The sequence below is a fragment of the Diabrotica virgifera genome, chromosome 1, assembly GCF_917563875.1.
Source record: "Diabrotica virgifera virgifera chromosome 1, PGI_DIABVI_V3a".
In the NCBI taxonomy this organism is placed as follows: domain Eukaryota; kingdom Metazoa; phylum Arthropoda; class Insecta; order Coleoptera; family Chrysomelidae; genus Diabrotica; species Diabrotica virgifera.
Window position 1 is genome coordinate 165,847,887 of NC_065443.1, and position 24,536 is coordinate 165,872,422.

The following is a 24,536-nucleotide window of genomic DNA, read 5'->3' on the forward strand; positions in this document are numbered from 1 at the left end:
GTTGACCATGGATATGTCGTCATCTTCTTTTCTGGATAATAGGCTGATTATTTCTTCCATGTGCTCATCAACGGTGTTCATTTCTTTAGTGTGGATTTCAATACGGGATAATGCATCAGCGTTGGTGTTGAATTTTCCTTTTTTGTATATGACTTCGTAGTCGAATTCTTCGAGTTTTAACCTCCATCTAACAAGTTTTGAGTTCGGATCTTTTAGAGAAAATAGCCATTGAAGTGGTCGATGATCGGAGAGGATTTTGAACTTTCTTCCAAATAAATAAGGTCGAAAATATTTAGTAGCCCATACGATTGCAAGCATTTCCTTTTCAATAGTGGAATATTTGAGCTCTGTTTCGTTCAGTGTTCGTGATGCATATGCGATAGGTTTATCTTGTCCTACAGGACCCTGTGACAGGATAGCACCTATAGCAAAGTTGCTTGCATCTATGGTGAGGTTGAAAGGCTGCGTAAAATCCGGGTATTGTAAAAGTGGTTCGTTGGTTAGCAGGTTCTTGCAGATTTTGATACAGTTGAGGAATTGTTCAGTGTGTTCTATCTTGGCATCTTTCTTCAAACATGAGGTGAGAGGGTTTGTTATTTTTGCGAAATCCTTGATGAACTTCCTGTAATAGCCAAGTAGTCCGAGAAATCCTCTAATCTCTTTTGCCTTGGGATGGTTTTGTCCTTGGCATGGGATAGTCTATGATGGCTTTAATTTTGCTTGGATTTGGCTTTATTCCTTCAGGAGTTACGACATGACCCAAAAATTCAACTTCCTTTTTCAGAAATTCGCATTTATCTATCTGTATCTTGAACTTTGTTTCTCGTAGTCTCTCGAAGATTTTCTTAAGGTTGACCATGTGTTCCTGGAGTGAGGTTTAGTATACGATAATGTCATCCATGCATACTAAGCAGATGTCTCCTACAAATCCTTTAAGCACGTTGTCCATTATCCTCTGGAATGTAACTGGTGCATTCTTCAATCCAAAAGGCATTCTGAGATATTCGTAGTGGCCATTTTCAACGTTAAATGCTGTTTTCTGTATATCTTCCTCTGCCATTTCTATCTGGTGAAATCCACTGGCTAGATCAAGGGTGGAAAAATATTGACAGCGTCCCAGTTTATCGAGGATGTCCGTGATATTTGGGATTGGGTATCTATCATCTATAGTCTTCTCATTCAACTTCCTATAATCGACTACGATTCTCCATTTGATTTTTCCTGAGGCGTCTGGTTTTTTTGCTACGACCCAGATTGGCGACGACCAGGGCGACTGACTTGGTCTGATGATGCCTTGGTCCAGCATTGATGTTATCTGCTTGTTAACTTCTTCTCGATGAACATGTGGATATCGATATGATTTTGTGAAAACTGGAACTTCATCTGTTGTTCTTATATGGTGTTTTATTTGATTTGTAAATGTTAAAGTCTCATCAGGATTATGGAATATGTCTGCAAGTTTTCTGCATAAACGTCTGATATGCATCTCCTCTTCTGGATTTAGATGATCTGTTCTGATGAGGGGATCAATGTCTATTAGTGTTTCTGTTTCCATAGGAATGATGTCCGAAGTGTACAGATGATATTCATGAAGATCTATTGGATTGCTCTTAACAGGATCGGTGAGTGCTACTTGAATAGGTTCATCGGTGTTGTTGATCATTTCGGTCCAGGCTAGTTGATTGCAGGCTTCGCTGAGAGTTTCTCTTAAAATCGCCCCCTGTATTTCTTGTTTTGGTATAAGTATGGTGCCTTTTGTTTGTTTCACTGGAAGTCGTACTTGTGTGATTGTTCTGGGTTCTAATTGAATTGTATAAAACTGTGTTTTATTGGTTTCATAATAAAAGATAGGGAGAACTGAATGTGCCGTAGTTAGTGTGGATGCTGGGAAATTAAGATGTGCTTGTAGAAGTTTTAAGTTATCAAGGCCTATAAGACCATCAAATGTTTTATGAAATTTAAAAAGGTAAAATTTTAGGTTAATATTAGAATTAAATTCAGGGAAGATGGGAATTTCGGCACAATATTCTTGTGAATGGTTTTGAAATATTGAACCGACTACAAACGGTTCGTGCTTGATGAAATTTTTATAAAATTTGGAAGCAATTTCGGGGTTAAGAAATGATTTGGTTGCCCCTGTATCAAGAAGAAGCTTGAGTGGGGGATTTTGGATTTTGATATACGGAAGTTCTTTTTTGTCTGAATAAGAATTGAGTTCGACTACGTTTCTTCGTTTTCCTCTTGGGGTTTTGGAAAATTTACATCTTCCTCCTCGTATCGGGTATTCTGGTAGTCTTCTACGTGGTAGTCATCCGAATATGTGTCCTGATTTGGGTAGTAATATTCCTGTTCTCCATAGTAGGCATTGGTGTCGTTTTCGTCTTGCTGTTCAATATTAAACAGTTCTTCTACGATGATATTTGGAGCGTATTGTTGCTGTGGCTGTGGTCTAAAATTTCTGAAGCTTTGTCCTCTGTTAAATCCTGTTTGGCGTGTGCTTACAGACATCGGCGTTGGCTTGTATTGTTGCGGTGGTTTGCTTGCCCATGGGTTAGGTCTTGGAGGTTGTGTATTTGTTATGGTTTGTTGTTTCTGTGGTTGGAATCGAGCGGGTTGTATTGGCCATCTTGGATTAAATGTGGACTGTTGTGGTCGTGACGGTCCTGGATTATTTCCAAAAAATGGTTGATGTAACTGGGGCCTGGGCATGGGTTGTTGCCATTGTGGTGCTGTTACGAGCTGCGGCTGTCTCTGGGGTTGTATGTGAGTAGTTTTATTTGGCAATGAGAAATTGGTTCTTTGTAAGTATCTGATATTGTTCTCTTCTTGGATAAATCGGAGAGCGACAGCGAGGCTTGTAGGACTCATTGATCGTATGGTTGATCCTATTGGTTCCCTTAATCCTGCTAGGAACGTAGTTAGGGCTTGTTGTTGGAAGAATGTCTTTTTGTTTGCTTTTACAGCTTCATTATCGTTATGGAGTTCGATATGATTTGAAATTGTGTTTAAAAGTGTCATTACTTTTTCATGAAATTGTTGGGGAGACTCATTGGGCCCTTGCTTCAAGTTTACCATATCTCGTGTGAGCGAATTTTCATTGCGTTGGTCGGCAAAATTTTTTATTAGCGTGGTCCTTATTGTGTTCTAGTCTTTACACCCATATACAGAAATGACTTCTCGAACACGTCCTTTAATTTTATTCATTACGCCTCTAGTCAACATGTGATTTTGAAAGCTTTCGGGATTAGCACGATCCCAGAAATGATCAAGAACCATTGTAGTAACTTCAATGAAGTTATGCAGTTCGTTAGGGTTTCCATCGTAATCAGGTACGACAGATAGATGTTTATTGACATCAAAAACAAGAACGGGAGCGGGTGCCACGGCCATAATATCTAATTGACTAGCGGGAGCAGGAGTAATAATTATAGACGGTATATCTAAGTTTATTGGAGTATTATTTGAAGAATTATCGTTAGCTTTTAAACTAAATTGAGCAACTGAGTTATTTTGCGAAATAGAAGCAGCACCAGGTTCGACAATCGATTCACTGATAGTTGCAAGAGAATTACTAATTTTAAGCGATGAAATTTGTGAAGCAATTAAATTAGGATTAGAAAAAATATTAAATTTGCTTACAGTTAGAAGATTATGCTTTGGTGCATTTCTTCTCGAAGGAACTGGCTTCTTTTCTGCTTTCTTCTTATCGTCTTTCGGCATATAAATGGATTTTTACACTTTGACACTGGTCTTCCGTAGACTTCTGGGGTTGAACGGCTGTGGTTTTCCCTGGAAGTTGGTTCGTAGCGGGTAAACGTTTAAAAACGACGAGGATCACTAAAGGACTCTCCCACTTATCTTACTGCACTGTGCCACTTAAAGGTTTAAACTCACTAAGGTACTTTTTAAAAAGACCCTTTATTAACTTTTACAAATATACTTCACTTTTAATTGATCGAAAATAACTGAAATTAATTACAATGATATTACTTTTATATAAAATCAAAATGCTGAATATGAAAGGTAAAACAGCTGATTGCGATCGCTGACCTCTGGGGTTATTGCACCATAATTGGCGTCATCCGCTAGGCGAGGTTTTCGGTACTATATTGATGCAAATAGATTACTTATAGGTTTTTGGGAATGCTGAACACGAATACCCCATCAGAACAAACCCTGGAGGACCTGGTGCCTAAGGCACGTCATCTTCTGGAATTTTGAGGGTTTTTGGCAATAAATAGATTCAAACGGATTACTCATGGGTTTTTGGGATTGCTGAAGACAAATACGCCGACAGAAAAAACACCGGAGCACCTGGTGCCTAAGGTATATCATCTTATGGAGTTTAGAAAAGTTTTGTTACTAAATTGATGTAAACGAATTGCTCATGGGTTTTTGGGTTTGCGGAATACGAACTCTAATATGTTAATCTATTTATTTTTTTTATATGAGTGTTATTATGCGTTGACGTTATTAGTGATTACCGTAATCACAAGATACTCCAGAATTCCTCATGTAAGCCATATTCGTGTTCAACAACCCCAAAACCAAAAAGTAATTCATTTTTTATCAATTTAGTACCGAAATAATCCATTTGCATCCATTTTATGCCGAAATCCCTTGAAACTCCAGATGATGTGCTCTAGTAGCGATTCTGGTCACCATATACTCCGGAGTTCAATTCTGATATCATATTCGTGTTTAGCGACCCCAAAAACACGTAAGTAATCCGTTTGCATCAATTTATTACCGAAAGCCCTCCAAACTCCAGAGCATGACGTCCCTTGCAGTGACCTTGGCATCAGGTGATCGAGAGGTCTGTTCTGATGGCATATTCGTGTTTAACGACTCAAAAACCCCCGAGTAATCCATTTTTATCAATTTAATGCCGAAATCTCTTAAACTCCAGAAGAGGACGCCCCTTGCAGTGAACTTGGGCTCCAGGGGCACAGGGAGTCGGTGTTGATGGCATATTCGTGTTTAGCGACGTCAACAACCCGTAGGTAGTCCGCTTACATCAATTTGATACCGAAATCCCTCGAAACTTCAGAATATGACGTCCCTTACAGTGGCCTTGGGCACCAGGTGATCCTAATGTGTGTCCTGATGGCATCTTCGTGTTTAACCACCTCAAAAACCCCCCCGAGAGGTCCAGTTACATCAATTTAGTGCCGAAATCCCTCGAAACTCCAGAAGATGACGTGCCTTAGTAGCGACCCTGGGCACCAGGTACACTGGAGGTCAATTCTGAAATCATATTCGTATTTAGCGACTCCTAAAACCCGTGAGTAATACATTTGCATCGATTTAATGCCGAAAACCATCGAAACTACAGAAGATGACGTCTCTTGCCGTGACCTTGGGCACCAGGTGATCCGGGGATCAGTTCTGATGGCGTAATCGTATTCAGTGACCCCAAAAACCCCCCAAATAATAAATTTTGTTCCTTAGTATACTGATTTTGACTTTATTTTTATATTTATGCAATTTTGGATGCATTTTACGCACTTTATAGTGCAATTATGCATTTCCACCCATTTTTAAATAGTAGACTTTTTTCCTGGCGTCATTCTGAACATAATGCAAAAAACTGCAAGTCTCTAGGTGCTGTATTTAAAAATTTATTTATTCGGGTGTTTTTAGAGCTAAATGCCCTGGTCTATTGGGACATGTAGAAAGCATGGCAGTGAACAGAATGTCTAAACTATTAATGACCAGAAACCTAATCGGTCCCAAAAAAAGAGGTAGACTCAGAACGAGATGGATTAATAAAGTAGAGGAAGGCCTTAAACACGTGAAGGTGAGGGACTGGAAATAAAAGCACAAAGTAGAAGTGAATGGAGAAATAACCAACGAGGAAGTGGCTCAAGCGCTTCAATAAATAAAGAAAGGAAAAGCGCTAGGACCAGATGATATGCCTGGGGAAGTATGGAGAGCATTGGGAGAGACAGGAACAAGGTGGCTAGCAGGTCTATTTAATAGAATTATGGAAGTTTGACAAATGCCAGACGAATGGAGAAGCAGTATACTGGTACCTGTTTACAAAAACAAGGGAGATATACAACAATGTACAAACTACAGGGCTATAAAACTGCTTAGCCACACCATGAAAATATGGGAAAGAGTAATTGATAGACGGATACGTGAAGAGACCGAAATATCCGAGAATCAATTTGGCTTTATGCAAGGTAGATCAACAACAGATGCAATTTTCATTATAAGGCAGTTGATGGAAAAATACACTAGTAAAGAAACAGACGCTCATATGGTATTCATTGATCTTGAGAAAGCATATGATAGAGTTCCTCGAGAGATTCTGTGGTGGACACTCAATAAGAAAGGAGCCCCTGGTGAATATGTAAAGATTGTGAGGGATATGTATGAGGGAGTAACGACTAGTGTTAGGACAGGTGTGGGAGAGACTGATAAATTTCATGTGAAAGTAGGATTGCACCAAGGCTCTGTGCTTAGTCCGTATTTATTCTCATTAGTTTTGGACCAGATAACATCGAAACTACAGGGTAACATTCCATGGTGCTTATGTATGCTGATGATGTCGTGTTAGTAGGAAATAGTGAAAGAGACTTGGAACAAAAACTGGAACAATGGAGACAAGCTCTGGAGGAAAAAGGTTTAAAACTTAGTAGGGCAAAAACAGAGTATTTGGAATGTTCATTTAAAGATGGAGCTACTACAAATAAAATGGTATCTTTGGATGGTGAAATGATTGTGAAAAGCAATAGTTTTAAGTACCTAGGATCGGTATTACATAGTAATGGAGAAATAGATGGAGATGCATGCAGTAGAATTAGGGCTGGATGGATGAAGTGGAAAGAAGCGAGTGGTGTGTTGTGTGACAGAAAAATTCCAATGAAGCTGAAGGGAAAATTCTATAAAACAGCCATAAGACCGGCTATGATGTACGGAACTGAATGTTGGGCAGTGAAAAAGAAAGAGGAACAACGAATGCATGTGGCGGAAATAAGCATGCTTAGATGGATGAGTGCAGTGACAAAGAAGTATAAAATTAGAAATGAGTATATTAGGGGAAGTCTAGGTGTGGCACCAATTGATGCCAAAATGAGAGAGCATAGGTTAAGATGGTTTGGTCATGTTTAACGTCGAGACGTTAATCACCCAATACGAAGAATAGCTGAAGTGCAGATTCCTGGAAGGAGTAGGAGAGGAAGACCAAAGAAGACCTGGGGGAGACGATAAGGCAGGACATGTTGGTAAAGAGGATTAACATTGATATGACCCAAGATAGAATTGTGTGGAGAAATGCAATTAGGGAAGCCGACCCCGCATAGGGATAAGGCAAAGAGAATGATGAAGAAGTGAATGGAGAAATATTATTCAACAGAACCCTCAGAGTACTTAAGAATTTTGAATATACTTAAGTTTGAGTTTTGTTTAAAATAATTGTAAATGTTATGATTATGTTTGATAAAAAATATCCTAGGTCTTAACGGCCTGTTTCGCGTATAAATAAAATAAATTTGGTAGTTTGTTCTGATTTACCCTGTACTGTTTTAAAACCAAAACCAATTTTGTAAGTGGTCAGTTGGATATGAAATTTTATCTAATTAAAAATAAAAATAAATTATTAACGGCTTACTTTCATTAATTAAAACGTATTGATTTTTTAGGTTAATCTAGTTTTTCGTATGTTTACTATCTCGTTTCCATATAACTTTTCATCATGCGACATTATTCCGGCCTGGCCCCGTTTTGTCATGAAAGATTTTGTATTATAGTTGTGGTTATCAAGCGCTCGCTGTACCTTTCAGTTGTTTTTGGGCGTTTGTTTAATCACTAGAAATTTATTTTCTGTTTGTGTGCTACAACGTATTAAAAATGTTAGTATAATTTTACTATTTTTAATATTAATTTTTTTAATCGTTTACAACAAAGTAGATACTAAAAATATGTATATGTGAAAGTTTACAACGAATACGTGTCTCACAAAAATTTTCACTTACTAATACTCTTAAAATTAGGTGTGAATAAATTTTACGCATATTTCGTTTTCGTCCATTTAGACCAGGTGATTTAGCACCAAAAACACCGTAATAAATCGATTTTTAAATACAGCACCTAGAAACTTACAACTTTTTGCATTGTATTCAGAATGATGTGAGGAAAAAATTCTACTATAGAAAAATGGGTAGAAATGCATAATTGCATTTTAAACTGCATAAAATGCATCCAAAAGTGCATAACTACATGTCAAAATAAGCATATTAAGGCTAAATTTTGTTACTCGGGAGTTTTTTGGTCGCTGAATACGAATATGCCATCAGAACTGACACCCGGAGCACGTGGTGCTAACGGTCACTGCTAAAGGCACTTCATCTTCTGGAGTTTCGAAGGTTTTCGGCCTTGAATGCATGCAAATAGATTACTAGGCGGATTTGGGGTCGCTGAATACGAATATGCCATCAGAACAGACGCTGGACCACCAGGGTTTTTGGGCACCAGGTGCACCAGGGTCGGTTCTGATGGCGTATTCGTGTTCAGCGACCACCAAAACCCCCCAAGCAACCTGTTTGCATCAATTTATTGCCGAAAACCCTCGAAACTTCAGATGACGAGATTTGGCAGTGGACCTGGGAACCAGGTGCTCCCGTGGTCGGCTCTGATGGCGTATTCGTCTTCAGTGACCCCACAAACCTCCAAGTAACAAAATCTGGTCCTTAATACACCTCTTTTGACATGTTTTTAGACTTTTTCTAAACATCATCCTCAACTCAGTGCAAAAAGTTTCCAGTCTCTAGGGTTGTATTTAAAAATCGATTTATTTTGTGCTAAATTCCCTGTTCTAATTATCATCATTATGACCATTGTCACTCAGAAAATCGTATCTGTGCTCTTCAATTTTCTATATTTTGATTATCTTTAATCTTTAGTCGTCAATGGTTTCTTTTTGAAACCAATACATATTTATGTAACACTGATTTGTATGTCAGTATAAGCTTCTGTTTCCTAGTTTGCTTAAATCAATTATGAAGTTTTTGTTTAAGGCCATGGAGGAACTTTAAGGCACGTGGCCTTTCCGTTTTAGGCACGTGGAACTTTTTCTTAGTACATGTCTAATTTGCCTAATTCTGCTTAATTCCGCTGTTTTCGTCTTTCATGATGATTCATTAGTCATGGTAGTCACTTGGATGATTCAATATGACGCACGTTGTATACTGTTGATAAAATTTGATATCTGATGATTGCATCTCAGGTTTTAGACTAAGCAGAGCAGTTTAGGTTTCTCATAATATGGTCCTAAGTTACGCAGACACATTGTATATTTGTGTATTTTGTGCTGTGTATAATTGTAGATGATATGTCTCCTATGTCTCTGAGGTGGGCAGATGATATCAAACAAGTCGCGGGCAAGCAGTGGATGAGAATTGCCAAGAGTAGAAATCGATGGAAGCAAATGGAAGAGGCCTATGTTCAGCAATGGACGAACACAGGCTGAAGAAGAAGAAGAAGAAGAAGAAGATGTCTCCTATTGTATATTAATCCGATATTGTTGGTATATTCTGGTCGTTGATTTAGTTCTTCTTTTAGTATTGGCAACTAAAGCCTGCTACATTGTGCTTATCGGTTTGCTACACATTTTTCTTAATTAATTAAGATGAAAGCTGTTTCTTTTATTTTTCTCCTTTTCAGGTCTGTTTCTTTTATGACTATTAAGGCGTATTTCATTGTACTTTGTGTTCAGTGTCATTTGATGTATGTTTAATGGTCATTAGGTTTCTCCCACACAGGTATTGTTGCATCGCAAGTTATTTTGTAGATGCAGTTTTTTTTATCTTTCTTGTGTGTTGTTGGTTTTGGTTTTGGACAAGATAGATTTCAGTGTATTAATGTTACTGCGGTGTTGTACTTCTTTCCTATCCTTTTTAATTTTTCTGATAAACTCTTTACGTATGGTATTGTGACAACCTTTGAATGGATGGATTGCTTGTTTCCTTTCTTTAGTCTTGTGAAATTCTTGAACTGTCGTCCTTAGCTCATTGTCAAACCTGTCGTTTCCAGGAAATGTCCACCTGATGACATACAAGTTACCATCGAACATTTCCTCTTTACTAATATTTGCCATTGATTTTGTGCTTTTCTCCTGTTCGTTTTTGCACAGTACTATTCTATATTCTTCCTTTTCGTGTGTTGCAGTTGACAGACTTTTTCAACTGCACTAATTATGTCTAGCTTAGGAATATCTGGGATAGGAATATTTAACTTTGACATGCCACAAGAAAACAGTTTCAAAATAGTAGTTATATAATTTTATTTACAAATGAAGTAAAAGACAGACGTACTCTCAATCATTTATTGTAACTTCCGACGACCGGTTTCGCTCTCTAAACTATGCAGAGCATCTTCAGGTCAACGGTTACAAGTCACTAAATGCTACAAATAAAAAACCAAAGTTAGAACAATGTCTGGTTGTAAAAGATGCTAAAGATCCATAAGATCAAGCCAATGTTGAACAACATACATAAAAGTAGTGAAAATAGCAAACAAATACATATGCATGTAAAAACGGGGGCTGTAAATATGCGGTAAAAACACATGCGGATGTATATCGTCTATAATCATGCAATTATAACGTGTTGTACTTACATTCGGATACAAGGAGCTACTACCTCAGTATTCATTAACATGATGTTTTTGCTTAAGTTATGCTAACGGGATATGGTGAAATAGACGGAGAATGTTACAAAGGTAAACAAGTTTATGGGATTTGGGAATTCTTGAGGGTGAAGAGATAGTTGTTGAGAGACAACCAACAAATCTGTGCCTGTTATTGTGTTTGTGAAGTAAACTTTAGTGAATGTCATATATACATTTTTTTTTAAATTTGATGGTTTTAATGGTTTTAAAGATTTTTATTTCTAATTATTAAAATATTTTGTTTTTATTTATATTTATTAAAGGACTATTTATTAATGTAAGTGTTAGTGTAAGATTGACAACGTTTGGATCAAGACGGGTAGAATGTGTATTATGTATGTTAGATGTGGATGTGCAGCTGTAACCTAAATTGTTAAGGTCAGTATAGTACTTCTTAATGTTTTAATGAAAGGAGTAGTGGTCGTGTAAGGGAAGACCAATCAGAAAGCTTAAAAAGTTGTAGCTAAAATATTAAATTAGCAGTCATATAATAAAAACAGTAATAAATGTGAATTGATAGACAACAATGTAGGTACATGGAACTGAGATATAAATTAAAGGGTGGAGAAATAGAGTAGAAAGAAAGATAGGAAGTAAAATTCAGTTGAAAGTAATTTATTATAAATTGAAAACTATCTTTTAATGATATAAGCAGTGAAGGAATATTAATAAACTATTGAATAGATAAAAGAAATGAATAGTAATAAATTATATTTTGGGGGTATACCTACATTGTATTTTAAAAATTCGTCGAATTTATTTTAAAAATTGACGAATTTTTAAAATACAATGTAGGTATACCCCCAAAATATAATTTATTACTATTCATTTCTTTTATCTAATTCGATAATTTATTAATATTTCTTCACTGCTTATATCATTAAAACATAGTCTCAATTTACGATCAATTACTTTCAACTGAATTTTACTTCCTATCTTTCTTTCTACCCTATTTCTCCACCCTTTAATTTATATCTCAGTTCCATGTACCTACATTGTTGTCTATCAATTCACATTTATTACTGTTTTTATTATATGACTGCTAATTTAATATTTTAGCTACAATTTTTTAAGCTTTCTGATTGGTCTTCCCTTACACGACCACTATTCCTTTCATTAAAACATCAAGAAGTACTGACCTTAAAAATTTAGGTTACAGCTGCACATCCACATCTAACATACATAATACACATTCTACCCGTCTTGATCCAAACGTTGTCAATCTAAAGGCGGCGCCAGATATGCGGTATTTGGCAAATACTGAACAAGTGCTTGCTAAATATCAAATTTTTGAGTGCTCATGAAAGTGTTCGTTAAACGGCAAGCACCTTGCACCACATATTCGAGATTTTTCGTATATCGAGCCACTGTGGGAACAGCAAATATATTCTAAACGAACAAACAAAGGTACATAATGGATAATGATACAGAGCTTCTTATAAATTCAGCTGCTTTTGTCATTATGTCTGGTGGAAGTTTATTATTAAATAGCAGAAAAAAAAGCAATTTGCATTCCATATTATGGGTTCATTTTCATATGCATCCAATAATTGTAAAATACTTTCATTGGTCCACTCCATATTTATTATTTTCAATATATTCTACACTCTGTGACAATAACTAAACTACTTTAATAAAAGTTATAAACTTTAATCTAACCTAAAAAACTTGCTTGTGTTTGCAAAAATATGTGGATGACACTAAAAATATTCAAATGGCGAATATTTGTTTACTTTGAAGTGTTGAAAAGACCGACAACGTACGGGAACACGACAAATATTCGACAAGCACCAAAATTGGTCAATGCCAAATAGCAAGCAACCCATCCACACTAATAGGCAAATAGCAAGCATTTGCTCGGTATTTGCCAAATACCTCATATCTGGCGCCGCCTTTACACTAACATATACATTAATAAATAGAAGTCCTTTAATAAATATAAATAAAAACAAAATATTTTAATAAATAGAAATAAAAATCTTTAAAACCATCAAATTTTTAAAAAAATTGTATATATGACATTCACTAAACTTTACTTCACAAACACAATAACAGGCACAGATTTGTTGGTTGTCTCTCAACAACTATCTCTTCACCCTCAAGAATTCCCAAATCCCATAAACTTGTTTACCTTTGTAACATTCTCCGTCTATTCCACCATATCCCGTTAGCATAACTTAAGCAAAAACATCATGTTAATGAATACTGAGGTAGTAGCTCCTTGTATCCGAATGTAAGTACGACACGTTATAATTTCATGATTATAGACGATATACATCTGCATGTGTTTGTAAGCTTGGGGACGTTTGTTACCGCCCCCGTTTTTACATGCATATGTATTTGTCTGCTATTTTCACTACTTTTATGTATGTTGTTCAACATTGGCTTGATCTTATGGATCTTTAGCATCTTTTACAACCAGACATTGTTCTAACTCTGGTTTTTTATTTGTAGCATTTAGTGACTCGTAACCGTTGACCTGAAGATGCTCTGCATAGTTTAGAGAGCGAAACCGGTCGTCGGAAGTTACAATAAATGATTGAGAGTACGTCTGTCTTTTACTTCATTTAAAATGAACTCTCACATGCAACCCATTCAACAATAATTTTATTTACCTTTAAACCTTACTTCTCTTAAGTTCTTTTTTACGCTTAATTAATATGTACGAATGAAGGAAAATTATACATATTTATTTCTTATATTTTTCCTATATTTTAATGGTACTATCTTTGACAAATAAGTACAAAATGCATAGACATCATAGGTAGGTCCACAGAATCTCTGACTGAAGCATTTCGGTCGTTAAGAGCATCAGCGCAAGAGATTGAGACTAAATATAAATGTTCAAAAGACCAAATATATTGCAATAGGTCAAGCAACCCGACACCTTCAAGAATAATAATTGACGACCTTGAACTGGAAGATTTCGACACCTTCATATACCTAGGTTCGCTGCTAACTAAAGATAATAATATCAGTGAAGTAGAAGAATAGTGCTCGCTAATAAGTGTTACTACGACTTAAGAAGATAGGTGGCCTCAAAACTACCTAGAAAAATTAAATTAACTGTCTATAAACACTAATAAGACCAGTGCTAATATATGGTTCAGAAACTTGGTCACTTACACAGAATTACCAAAAACTGCTCAAACGTTTCGAGCGAAAACCCTCTAAGAAGAATATATGGAGAGATAAAAGAACAATGTTTGTGGTGCAGGCGTTACAACTTTGAGTTGTATAGAAGTTTTGGAGAAAATGACGTTGTAAAATTCATTAAGGTAGCACGCCTTGTAATAGGTGAATAGGTGAATAGGGCATGTAATCAGGCGAGAGGAAAATGCAATAGTCAGAAAAATTTTTGACCTAAGGGAGCCGGTAGGACAACGAGCAAAAGGAAGCTTTTGACTTAGGTACCAAGACGACTTATAGAACGATTTAAAACCCTTTGGAATTAGAGCATGGAGAGGAGTTGCCAGACAGGCGAATGGAGGATTGTTTTGAAGCAGGCTTTGGCTCATAAAGACCTGTGACGCCACTGATGATGATTTTTCCTCTATTTAGTATCTTTTTATCATAGTAATGTATGTTTAATTTTTTAGGGATTTTATGGAAAAACCTGCTACCATTCAGGACATATTAGGGGAAACCCCAATTAGCAATAATATTTCCCAAAATAACCAAAAAGAAAAACACGAATGCCCGTGTTGTAAAAATTCTAGTCGACTTTGTAATGCTGTGAAATGTGCTACACCAAAGATATTTTTTGATGATGGAGTTAAATCCGTAGATTTCGTTTTAGTATGGGATTCCTCGGACCATCACGCTACACTGGAAGAGTCTTATGATAAGAGACAGACGTTCGAGAGAAATTTACGAAAAGAGGGATTAGAACTCGAGCATGCGCATCCAGAACAAAATGGTTTAAACTTTATAAAGGTAAAAATGCTATAGCCAGTTAAAAAAAAGTCAGTCCACATAAAATACAACAATCCTAGTTATGATGGAGTTTCCTTGCCCATATTTTATAAGAGCCAATTTTAGCAGCATTAGTCAAGTAAATTATGGCGATGAAACATTCTCTCTAACGTAACAGCTTATTTATTTTATATTTTCCCAATTTTCTATCGATTATTATCTCTTCATGTTCTTACTTAATTTATATTATTATAACGACCCTTTATTTTTGTTTATTGTTTTGTTTTTATTCTAAAAATCAAAATACACTCGGGTGCAAAAAAATCGATCCACTTAAAAATTTGGTCATTTTTGATGCTCGAATTTCCTAAACCTGTTGTCCGATTTAAGTGATTTTTTTACCATGTTATAGCCTTATTCATTAACAATATCGCTGTAATAATATTGTTGTTAGACAGGTAAACTGTCATTGTGTACTAGGTGTACGAATCAAACTGTGTTTTTTCTCAAAGTTCACATCACCCTGTGGACTATTCTAGCATTTATAAAGTACTGAAATTAAAACCCAACTATAGCCTCAGGTCTTCTTAGCATTCTGTTTTTAGATTAATTCGCTTATGTTAGATAATAAAAAAGTTAGGTCCTTTAACAACTATAGCCATGTTCGTCATCAGTACAGGGTGTTTTTAAATAAGTGCGACAAACTTTAAGGGGTAATTTAACATGAGAAAATAAGGACAGTTTGCTTTAGAATCATATGTCCGCAAACGCTTCGTTTCCGAGATACGGGATGTTCAATTTTTTGTACAAACTGATTTATTTACTGCTTTAAAACCAGTTGAGATATGCAAATCAAATTTGGTGGGTTTTAAGACATAGTTATTGCACATTTTTGACATACAATTAAGAATTTAATATTCACCATTGGCGTGCATACGGGTAATATGATCGGTCATAATACCCGTTTGCGCGCCGTATAATGGTGAATGGTAAATTCTTAATTGTATGTCAAAAATGTGCAATAACTACGTCTTAAAACCCACCAAATTTGATTTGCGTATCTCAACTGGTTTTAAAGCAATAAATAAATCGTCAGTTTGTAAAAAAAATTGAACATCCCGTATCTCGGAAACGAAGCGTTTGCGGACATATGATTATAAATCTAAACGGGAACTGGTGTATGTTTTCAAAAGACTGATAGTGTGTAAATAAATTTATTAAATCAGCTAAGTACTTTCAGCATATTATGCCATCATCAGAGCTATCCTATAAAAAGACTAAGTTGAAAAATCTTATTCATAAAAAATTATAAAGTGAAACTTACGTCTTATAGGTGTAAAAACCTCAAAAGAAGAGAAAACTTCGAACAAACACATTCTTTAGTTTAAAATAAACCCAGGGATATAACCACTGGTTAGGGTAAAAACCCTTAAATGTTTAAAAATTACATTTAATGTGTTTTTTATAAAATGGCTACCATTCTTACAAACAGCTGTTACTGACAATATTCAAAAACGACAGGCTGCTGACGGAAACAATAGTTCCTAGCGACATCTGTGTTTTTAAAATTATTTAAAATTTTTTGAAAATGACTAAGTTGTCATATGTAGGTTACTAATTAATGAAATTAATATGAAAACTGAAGTTAAATTTAAATGACAATTGTTAAGTTTAAAGTAAAGTTAAAAGTGAAAATAATCAAATTATCAAAGTATTATTAATTATTAAAAAACCAAACAACCAGTCAGTTCTGACCAAATATAGAAGTGAGATAGATGAAAACCAAGGAGAAGCACCGTTGGCGCTCAGAGTTCCAAAACTGTTTGAAAACAATATTATTATTAAAAGGCAAATCGAAAATATTTACTTATTGTAATCAATGAAAGAAAATTCAAATATGTTATAAAGTAATGTTCAAAAAACTAGAGCAATTGTTGGGCATGCTGAATATAACAGTATTAAAGAAACTTCTTAAAGATTGGATCAAATTTACAATTTAATTGAACCTGGGTGTTAACACAATTTTGAGGATTTCTTTTTAATTCCCTGCTAATTTCTAAGTCTTCTAATAAATTCATTTTTGTATAGTTGTTAATGGGTATACTATGTAGAATCCTACTATCTCTTTGGGGACTGAAGTTATGTTTAGAAGCATGTAAGTGATTGCCAAAACTAGATTTGTCAATCTTAGACAAATGTTCTTTGATGCGTGTTTCCAAAGGTCGCATAGTTCTCCCCACATAAGTAACAGGGCAGTCTCCACAGGACAATTTGTATATACCACTTTTTGATGTTTTTCCAATTTTATCTTTGGTATGAGAAAAAATAGATTTGATATTTTCCTTACATTTGAATGATAGTTTAAGGTTGGGGATGTTATTTAGGATTTTGGCTATATTATCTGAAGGATAACCTTTGTATGATATTGATCTATACATAACTGCTGTAGTGGAATTGTTAAGGACAGAATTGTAAGCTATGGATCTATTCCTTTTACTCCTTAATTTGTTGAGGATGTTATCAACTAAAGTAGGGGAATAACCATTACTATATGCAAGTTGTTTGATAATATCTAATTCTGAATTGAAATTAGTATCTGATAATGGTAGACTAAGTAAACGATGGATGTAGCAATAAAAGGAAGCCATCTTCTGTTGAAAAGGATGGTTAGAAGATCTAGGGATGGTATGGTCAGTCTGAGTAGGTTTTCTAAAGACTGAAAAAATTAATTTACTGCCCATCCTAGTTAAAGTAAGGTCTAGAAAATTTATAGACTTGTTGGACTCGGTTTCTAGAGTGAAATTTATAGCTGGATGTAAATTGTTGAGCAAATAAAGAATATTTTCAGCATCTGTAGAATTGCCATCTATAATAGCCAATACATCATCAACATACCTGAACCAGTATAAGATTTTTTGGAAAGAGTTTTGGTTCGAAGAATTATTATCAAATATGTTAACCTCGAGGTTGTTAAGAAACAAATCTGCTAGCAAAGGTGATAAAGGATTACCCATTGCCAAGCCTTGTGATTGTCTATAAATAATATCGTTAAAGGTGAAGAAATCTTGCGATAAACAAAATTTAATATGATTATAAAGCAAACTGTCCTTATTTTCTCATGTAAAATTATCCCTTAAAGTTTGTCACACTTATTTAGAAACACCCTGTACTGATGACGAACATGGCCAGTTGTTAAAGGACCTAACATTTTTATTATCCAACATAAGCGAATGAATCTAAAAACAGAATGTTAAGAAGACCTGAGGCTATAGTTGGGTTTTAATTTCAGTATTTTATAAGTGCTAGAATAGTCCACAGGGTGATGCGAACCTTGAGAAAAAAACACAGTTTGATTCGTACACCCAGTATACAATGACATTTTTCCTGTCTAACAACAATATTACTACAGCGATATTGTTAATGAATAAGGCTATAACATGGTAAAAAAATCGCTTAAATCGGACAACTGCTTTAGGAAATTCGTGACATCAAATTGACCAAATTTTTAAGTGGATCGATTTTTTGCACGTGAGTGTAATTGGCTACTAGTAGGATGTATTGGAGAACGCAAATGGTACGGTACGGTCAACGACCTAGCATAGAACAACTCAAGGACCTAGCATAGAGCAACTCAATGACCTAGCATAGAACAACTCAAGGACCTAGCATAGAGCAACTCAATGACCTAGCATAGAGCAACTCAATGACCTAGCATAGAACAACTCAAGGACCTAGCATAGAGCAACTCAATGACCTAGCAATACGAATATGTGCATCGTATACGAGTAAAGAGTGTACCGAATTATATGAGAAATATAATAAAGGTGAAGAAATTTGTAATTTATTTTTAGATAATCAAATTTGTTTGCACGCATTTATCTCCCTTTTAAAAGAGGCAAGCTTAGGTCGATATTTATATAGAATAAAGAACTATATTCCAAAAGTGTTATACCAATTTGATGAGGACTCTGCTAGTAATGATCAGAATGGTAAACGTTCTAAGAGTGATGATGATGATGTTGATGCTAAAACACCAACTAAAAAATTTAAAATAAAGGAAGAGCCCAAATTTTCAGATGATGATGATGATGATGATGATGATAATGATGATGATGATAATAGTGATAATGTTAGTGATGATGGTGAAACAAGAACTAAGTTGTTTAATATTAAGCAAAAAATATCATAAAATTTTGTTTGAATATGTTAAATTTATTATTTAGAGGTTTATACGTGGATAGAGGGGGGGGGGTAACACTGTAGATAAAAAGGGATAACTTTTCAAAGAAATCAGTCAATGTTCGAAATGAGTTTCACCAGTGTTGAGCACAAATTAAAAAATGTGTTTTTAGGTGAACATCGCTACTACTTAAACAATTCAAACACAAAGTATGTAGCAATTAGCCTGTCGGTTGATCATAATTATATGCCAGTCATTGCAATATCAGGATATAAAAACGACTACATAGTATTCAACGAAAAACAATGGTGTGAATTTTTGTCTTTTAAACAAAATATTGATAACTTTCTTAATAATGGTGCTCCACATGATGATCCCATAGATGCCACTCAATTCAACATAGAATTTAAAGAGTTTCTACAGTCGAGAGCTATAAAAATATTTACAGGAGATTCATGTGTATTTTTAGGGTCAAAATCAGTTGAATCATTATGGAGATATATACCAATCATTCAAGGAAGATTGGAGATTTTAAAAAAGCAAGAATTTACCAATTCACTAAAAATTCTCCAAGCAGGTGTAAGAGGAGTGGTGGATATATCTTCTTCAGCGATGCAGGTTTTGGAACCAATTAAACATATCAACAGAATAAACGGAGAACTGAATATTAATTTCTAGATTGGACTAGGTAACGGGGAAATAAACACAAACTTGAATATCTAAGCCACATATTGCAATTGACATATACAGCAGACATAAACAATAATGCATTTAAAATCATTACGCACACAAAAAATTAATTAGATAGAAAATTTTGTATAAAACAGTTAGACTTACCGTCTCAAATCCAAATTATCGTCATCAAAGCTAAAAATCTCGGTGCTGAAACTTGATGCCATTTTGTAGTCGTTCACTCTTAAAGTTAACTCTTAAAGTTCACTCTGAAAGTTCAGTAAATAACTGATAAAAATTGTTTTCAAAATTTCGAATTTATATTAAATAAATGCCGGGCCCCCTACCTATAAGAACGCTAGTAGCGACGTAATCATATCGATCTCAATTAAGGGCTCGCGAAGTTGTTCAATTAACTGCATTTGGCTCTTCTTCGTTGCAAGAAAGTGGGTCACCAATTTAAAATTTCGCTCAGAGATTAACGGTGATTTTAATTAAGTCGGTGCCCATCTGGTCAAGGTGGGCCAATTTAGTTAACGAAAATTGCATCATGAGACCTTTTCAGTTCTCATCGGAATCTTGTTACTGTATGTAACACGTAATTTTTAGAAAGTGCAAGTTAACGAAAGTTGCATTAAGAGGCAATCTTAAAATTCATAAGAAAGTGAAACTTTTTGCATACCTATATGATTCAAAAGTAGAATCTCGCACGGTTGTCGACCGGATGCAAAGTGAAAGTGGCTTTTGGAAGGTTTCTTTGTGTCTTATGGGACACTTTGCGCTCATAGTCGTTTTACTCTTCACACGGGGCAGTCAGTGTTTTTAAATATTGTGTAAATGTTTTTTATAAAAAATTATTCTAACAGTAAGTCTTTTATTTCTATACAAGAGTTTATTTTACGACATTTTATAAAAAGTGACAAAAGTTTTTGAAGAATTTTTGTCTGTGAGTTTGATATGCGTACCGCACCAAGAATTATTCTAGCAGTAAGTTAACTACTTTTATTTCTATGCAAGAGTTTTTACGACTTTTTTTATAAAAAGTAACAAAAGTTTTTTAAAGAATTTTTTATCATTGAGTTTGATATTATGTCTCTAGGTCCTTGAGTTGCTCTATGCTAGGTCATTGAGTTGCTCTATGCTAGGTCCTTGAGTTGTTCTATGCTAGGTCATTGAGTTGCTCTATGCTAGGTCATTGAGTTGCTCTATGCTAGGTCATTGAGTTGCTCTATGCTAGGTCCTTGAGTTGTTCTATGCTAGGTCATTGAGTTGCTCTATGCTAGGTCATTGAGTTGCTCTATGCTAGGTCGTTGACCGTACCGTACCATTTGCGTTCTCCAATACATCCTACTGCTACTAATATTCTACTTTTGAATTTCTGTCTTCTCTATAAACATTTTGATTCCCAGGTATTTCAAAATTTCTACATACGTACATAAATTAATATCCGTATCAGTTCCCCTACTTCTTGCGACTTGGAATCTTTAAATATTTCTTCCCGAAGAGAATGGGTCTTTTTCGTCATCAATTTCCTCCAACATGCTCCAACTAAACAGAATCGGCATATTTTTTGTCCTACCGTAATTTTGGTATTTCTCACCTATAATGAGTTTTCGCCATGTAATACAAATGTACCAGTAAAGAATCCTCATGCCCCACGTTAGGCGCCATTGTTTATGGTTCTAATCACGTGAGTTTCACCATTTTGAAATCCACGACTGACTTAAGATCGTGGAGAGGTCAACTTTAGCTGTCACCTCTTTACTACCACAAAGACAATCAGGAGATATCTACTCTCTTCTCAGAGGAGTACGACTAATCTCTAAGACAAATAATGTTAGCAAGAACGATCACAAGGGAGATCAAAGCATAAGACAAAAATTTAAAGAAAGATCTGATATAAGAAGTAAGACTTGCCTCTACATTACAGCAAGTCCTGTACAAAATGGCTGAATGCCTAAAAAGGGTGACTCAAGGTCCAAATAAAATTAATTGGCTGAAGGCCCATGGGTAAAAATGTGGCTGAAGGCCTTAATATTTAAAGAAAAACGTCCTCACGAAACACTTAACTTGCCATAAAGTTTTTCATATAGGGCTTCTAGATGGAAAGTTGACGATGTTGAATTGATGATTTCCAAGATCTGGAATGCAGCCGGTGGATTGACGGATTTATTGCTAGTCCATATAAGACGAGAAGCAGGTGTAATTCAGGCTTTATTGCTGGTCCTTTTTTCTTATAAGACCAGGGGCGGTAGAATGCAGTATTTGATACTGATCCATTTTTATCATTAGAGGAGGAAGACGGTGGAATACAGGATTCTTTACTGGTCCATTTGTATTATATGGCAAGGACTCCTTCCATGTTACGGTAGGGCGAAAAAGATGTTAATTCTGTTTAGTTGGAGGAAGTTGACGACGAAAAAGGCCTATTCCCTTTGGAACAAAATATTTAAAGATTTAAAGTCTCACAAAGTAGGGGGACCGATGGGGAGATTAACTGAGGTACGTATGTTAAAATTTTGAATTACCAGGAGCATCGAAAAGTTAATAGATAAGACAGAAGTTAAAAAGCAAAATATGAGCGCCAATTATTTTGATTTTTCGAATAAAAACAAAACAATAAACAAAAATAAAGGGTCGTTATATTAATATAAATTATTTAAGAACAGGAAGAGAGAATAGTCGATAGAAAATTAAGGAACTATAAAATAAAGAAGCTGTTCGTTATACAGGGTGAGTGGGGAGGAATGTGCCAAACTTCAAGACTGTATAATATACGTAAAAATAATCAAAAATAACTCATATGTTGTTATTCGATTTTCATTTGTTTTCAGATAAGGGGTGTTAAAATTTTTCTTACAAACTGACGATTTATTTATTGCTCTAAAACCGGTTGAGGTGTGCAAATGAAATTTGGTGGGTTTTAGGACATAGTTGTTGCGCATGTTTTGACGTATAATTAAGAATTTTATATTTACCATTGGCGCGCATACGGCTAATAGTCTGTAATTTTTAAAGATAAAACGCCACTGAAATATTTCAAATTAAAAATCTTTCTTGAATTCCTCGTTTTTGACAAAAAATCTATCTTTCCTTTTTTCATGCAACGCTTCGTTTCATGCAAAAATAAAAGATCTTAACGCTTACAAAATTTTCGACGAAGTTTCTGTATGAATGTGTAGAAACTTATTCCGAATACGTTGTAAGCGTTAAGATATTTTATTTTTTGCATGAAAACGAAGCATCGTATGAACAAACATGAAGATAGATTGTTTGTCAGAAATTAAACAGGGAATTCAAAAATAATTTTTAATTTGAAATATCTCAGTGGCGTAGTATTTTTTTTTTCTTTAAAAAATTTCAGACTATTACTCGTACGCGCGCCAATGGTGAATATAAAATTCTTAATTGTGTGTCAAAACATGCGCAACAACTATGTCTTAAAAACCACCAAATTTCATTTGCACACCTCAACCGGTTTTAGAGTAATAAATAAATCGTCAGTTTGTAAGAAAAATTTTAACACCCTATATCTCGAAAACAAATGAAAATCGAATAACAACATATCAGTTATTTTTGATTATTTTTACGTATATTATACAGTCTTGAAGTTTGGCACATTCTTCCCCACTCACTCTGTATATAACGTAACAAAACAGTGCGGAATAGTAAGTAATTCGGTAACTTGTGTTGAAAATATGCCGTTTCACGCAATTTTACTATAATGACGTCAGACATTGGATCTTTTCGTCTTCATTTTTAGGTTGTATGATTGTATAGCATTTCAGTTTATCATGTTTTAATATTCTTCGACTTAATGGACCGTGGCAATTACTATCATCTGATACTAGATAAGCATCACTAATGGTGTTTGAACATTTGTGTATATAATATTTTTTTTGAATTTCGGTATAATTACAACTTCATTCTATTTCCTATCGATTTCTTATTTTTCCTGAATGTTTATGTCATTATTAACTATAATGAATATATTATGTGCCTCTATACAAATGACAAAAGAGGTGTACCTTATAACTTCTAGTTAATATAATAACTTCTACGTATGATATAGTAACAAAATGTTGGTTAAATATAATATATAAACCAGTGATTTAAAATTTTATATTTTCGACTTCGCCAAATGTACAATTTCTGACATATACGGATAATATGCGTATTTTTGAAGGGGACTACCCGTACATTTTACATTCTTCTGTTATAGTTTTTTATTGCCGATGTAATCCTCTTAATGGCCAATATTGGCACATTAATATGCATTAAATCATTATTATTTTGTTATTTTTTTCACGTCGATTATTTATTTTTCAGGTCCATGTACAAAAAGAAGTACTACGCCGGTATAGTGAAATTTTAAAACTAAGAATGCCCATGAAGGAAGTAAGTATATTATTCAACTTTAAAATAATTGTAATACGAATCTTACAGAAAAAACTCGTGAATATTGTAAAAATAGTGTTGTATACTAGTGTATACAAATACTATACAATTGTGTGCGTGTATTTTATACTTTTCTAACAAAAGGTCAACCACGTAAATTTAAAGTTTCCAAATTGAATTTGATTGGATTTGAAGTGAAGGCCGTTTTCCCTTTATAGTTTTTTTTTATAACAGATGAGTGATTCCATATTGAAGATAAAAGAATAGAATCCAACTGTAGCACAGTCAATAAAGTGTCTCAACCAGGGCCGCCGCTACCATGTGTGCAAAGTGTGCACTGCACACCGGCGGCCAACAATAGGGGCGGCCAAAAGCAGGCCATCGATGATAATATTTTTTTAAAACGAAAAGAAGTTCAAATAATTAAATGGTAATGATTCAGATAATTCTGTAAACTATATATTATTATTATTACCTAATAATACTAAAATGCGTTTCATTTATAATTTATAGTTCATTTTTTCATTCTAATCTAAACAAAAATATCAGAAAATATTATTTATTGTATGCACTGCCCTTTTGCAAGTACATTGTAGTCATAAATCAATTCCGGGGATACTTTTTCATTCAAAGCGGCTGGCGGCTTTCGAACTTTTAGATATGTGGAGGCAGACCGCTCAAGTAGAATACCTCCACA

At 34.8% G+C, this 24,536-nt stretch overlaps 1 protein-coding gene across 6 annotated transcripts in view; it reads left to right on the forward strand.

Moving 5' to 3' along the window:
• LOC114339763 (anoctamin-5) overlaps positions 1-24,536 on the forward strand; it is a 202,643-nt gene that overhangs the window by 56,147 nt on the left and 121,960 nt on the right. For 5 of the 6 annotated variants that reach the window (XM_028290443.2, XM_028290441.2, XM_028290442.2 and 2 more), the window contains exons 3-4: positions 14,274-14,610; positions 23,771-23,839. In XM_028290443.2, the coding sequence (XP_028146244.1) occupies positions 14,274-14,610; positions 23,771-23,839 (406 nt within the window). Of the gene's footprint in view, positions 1-7,672; positions 7,860-14,273; positions 14,611-23,770; positions 23,840-24,536 lie in introns of those variants that run through there. The other variant, XM_028290445.2, reaches the window with a different exon arrangement.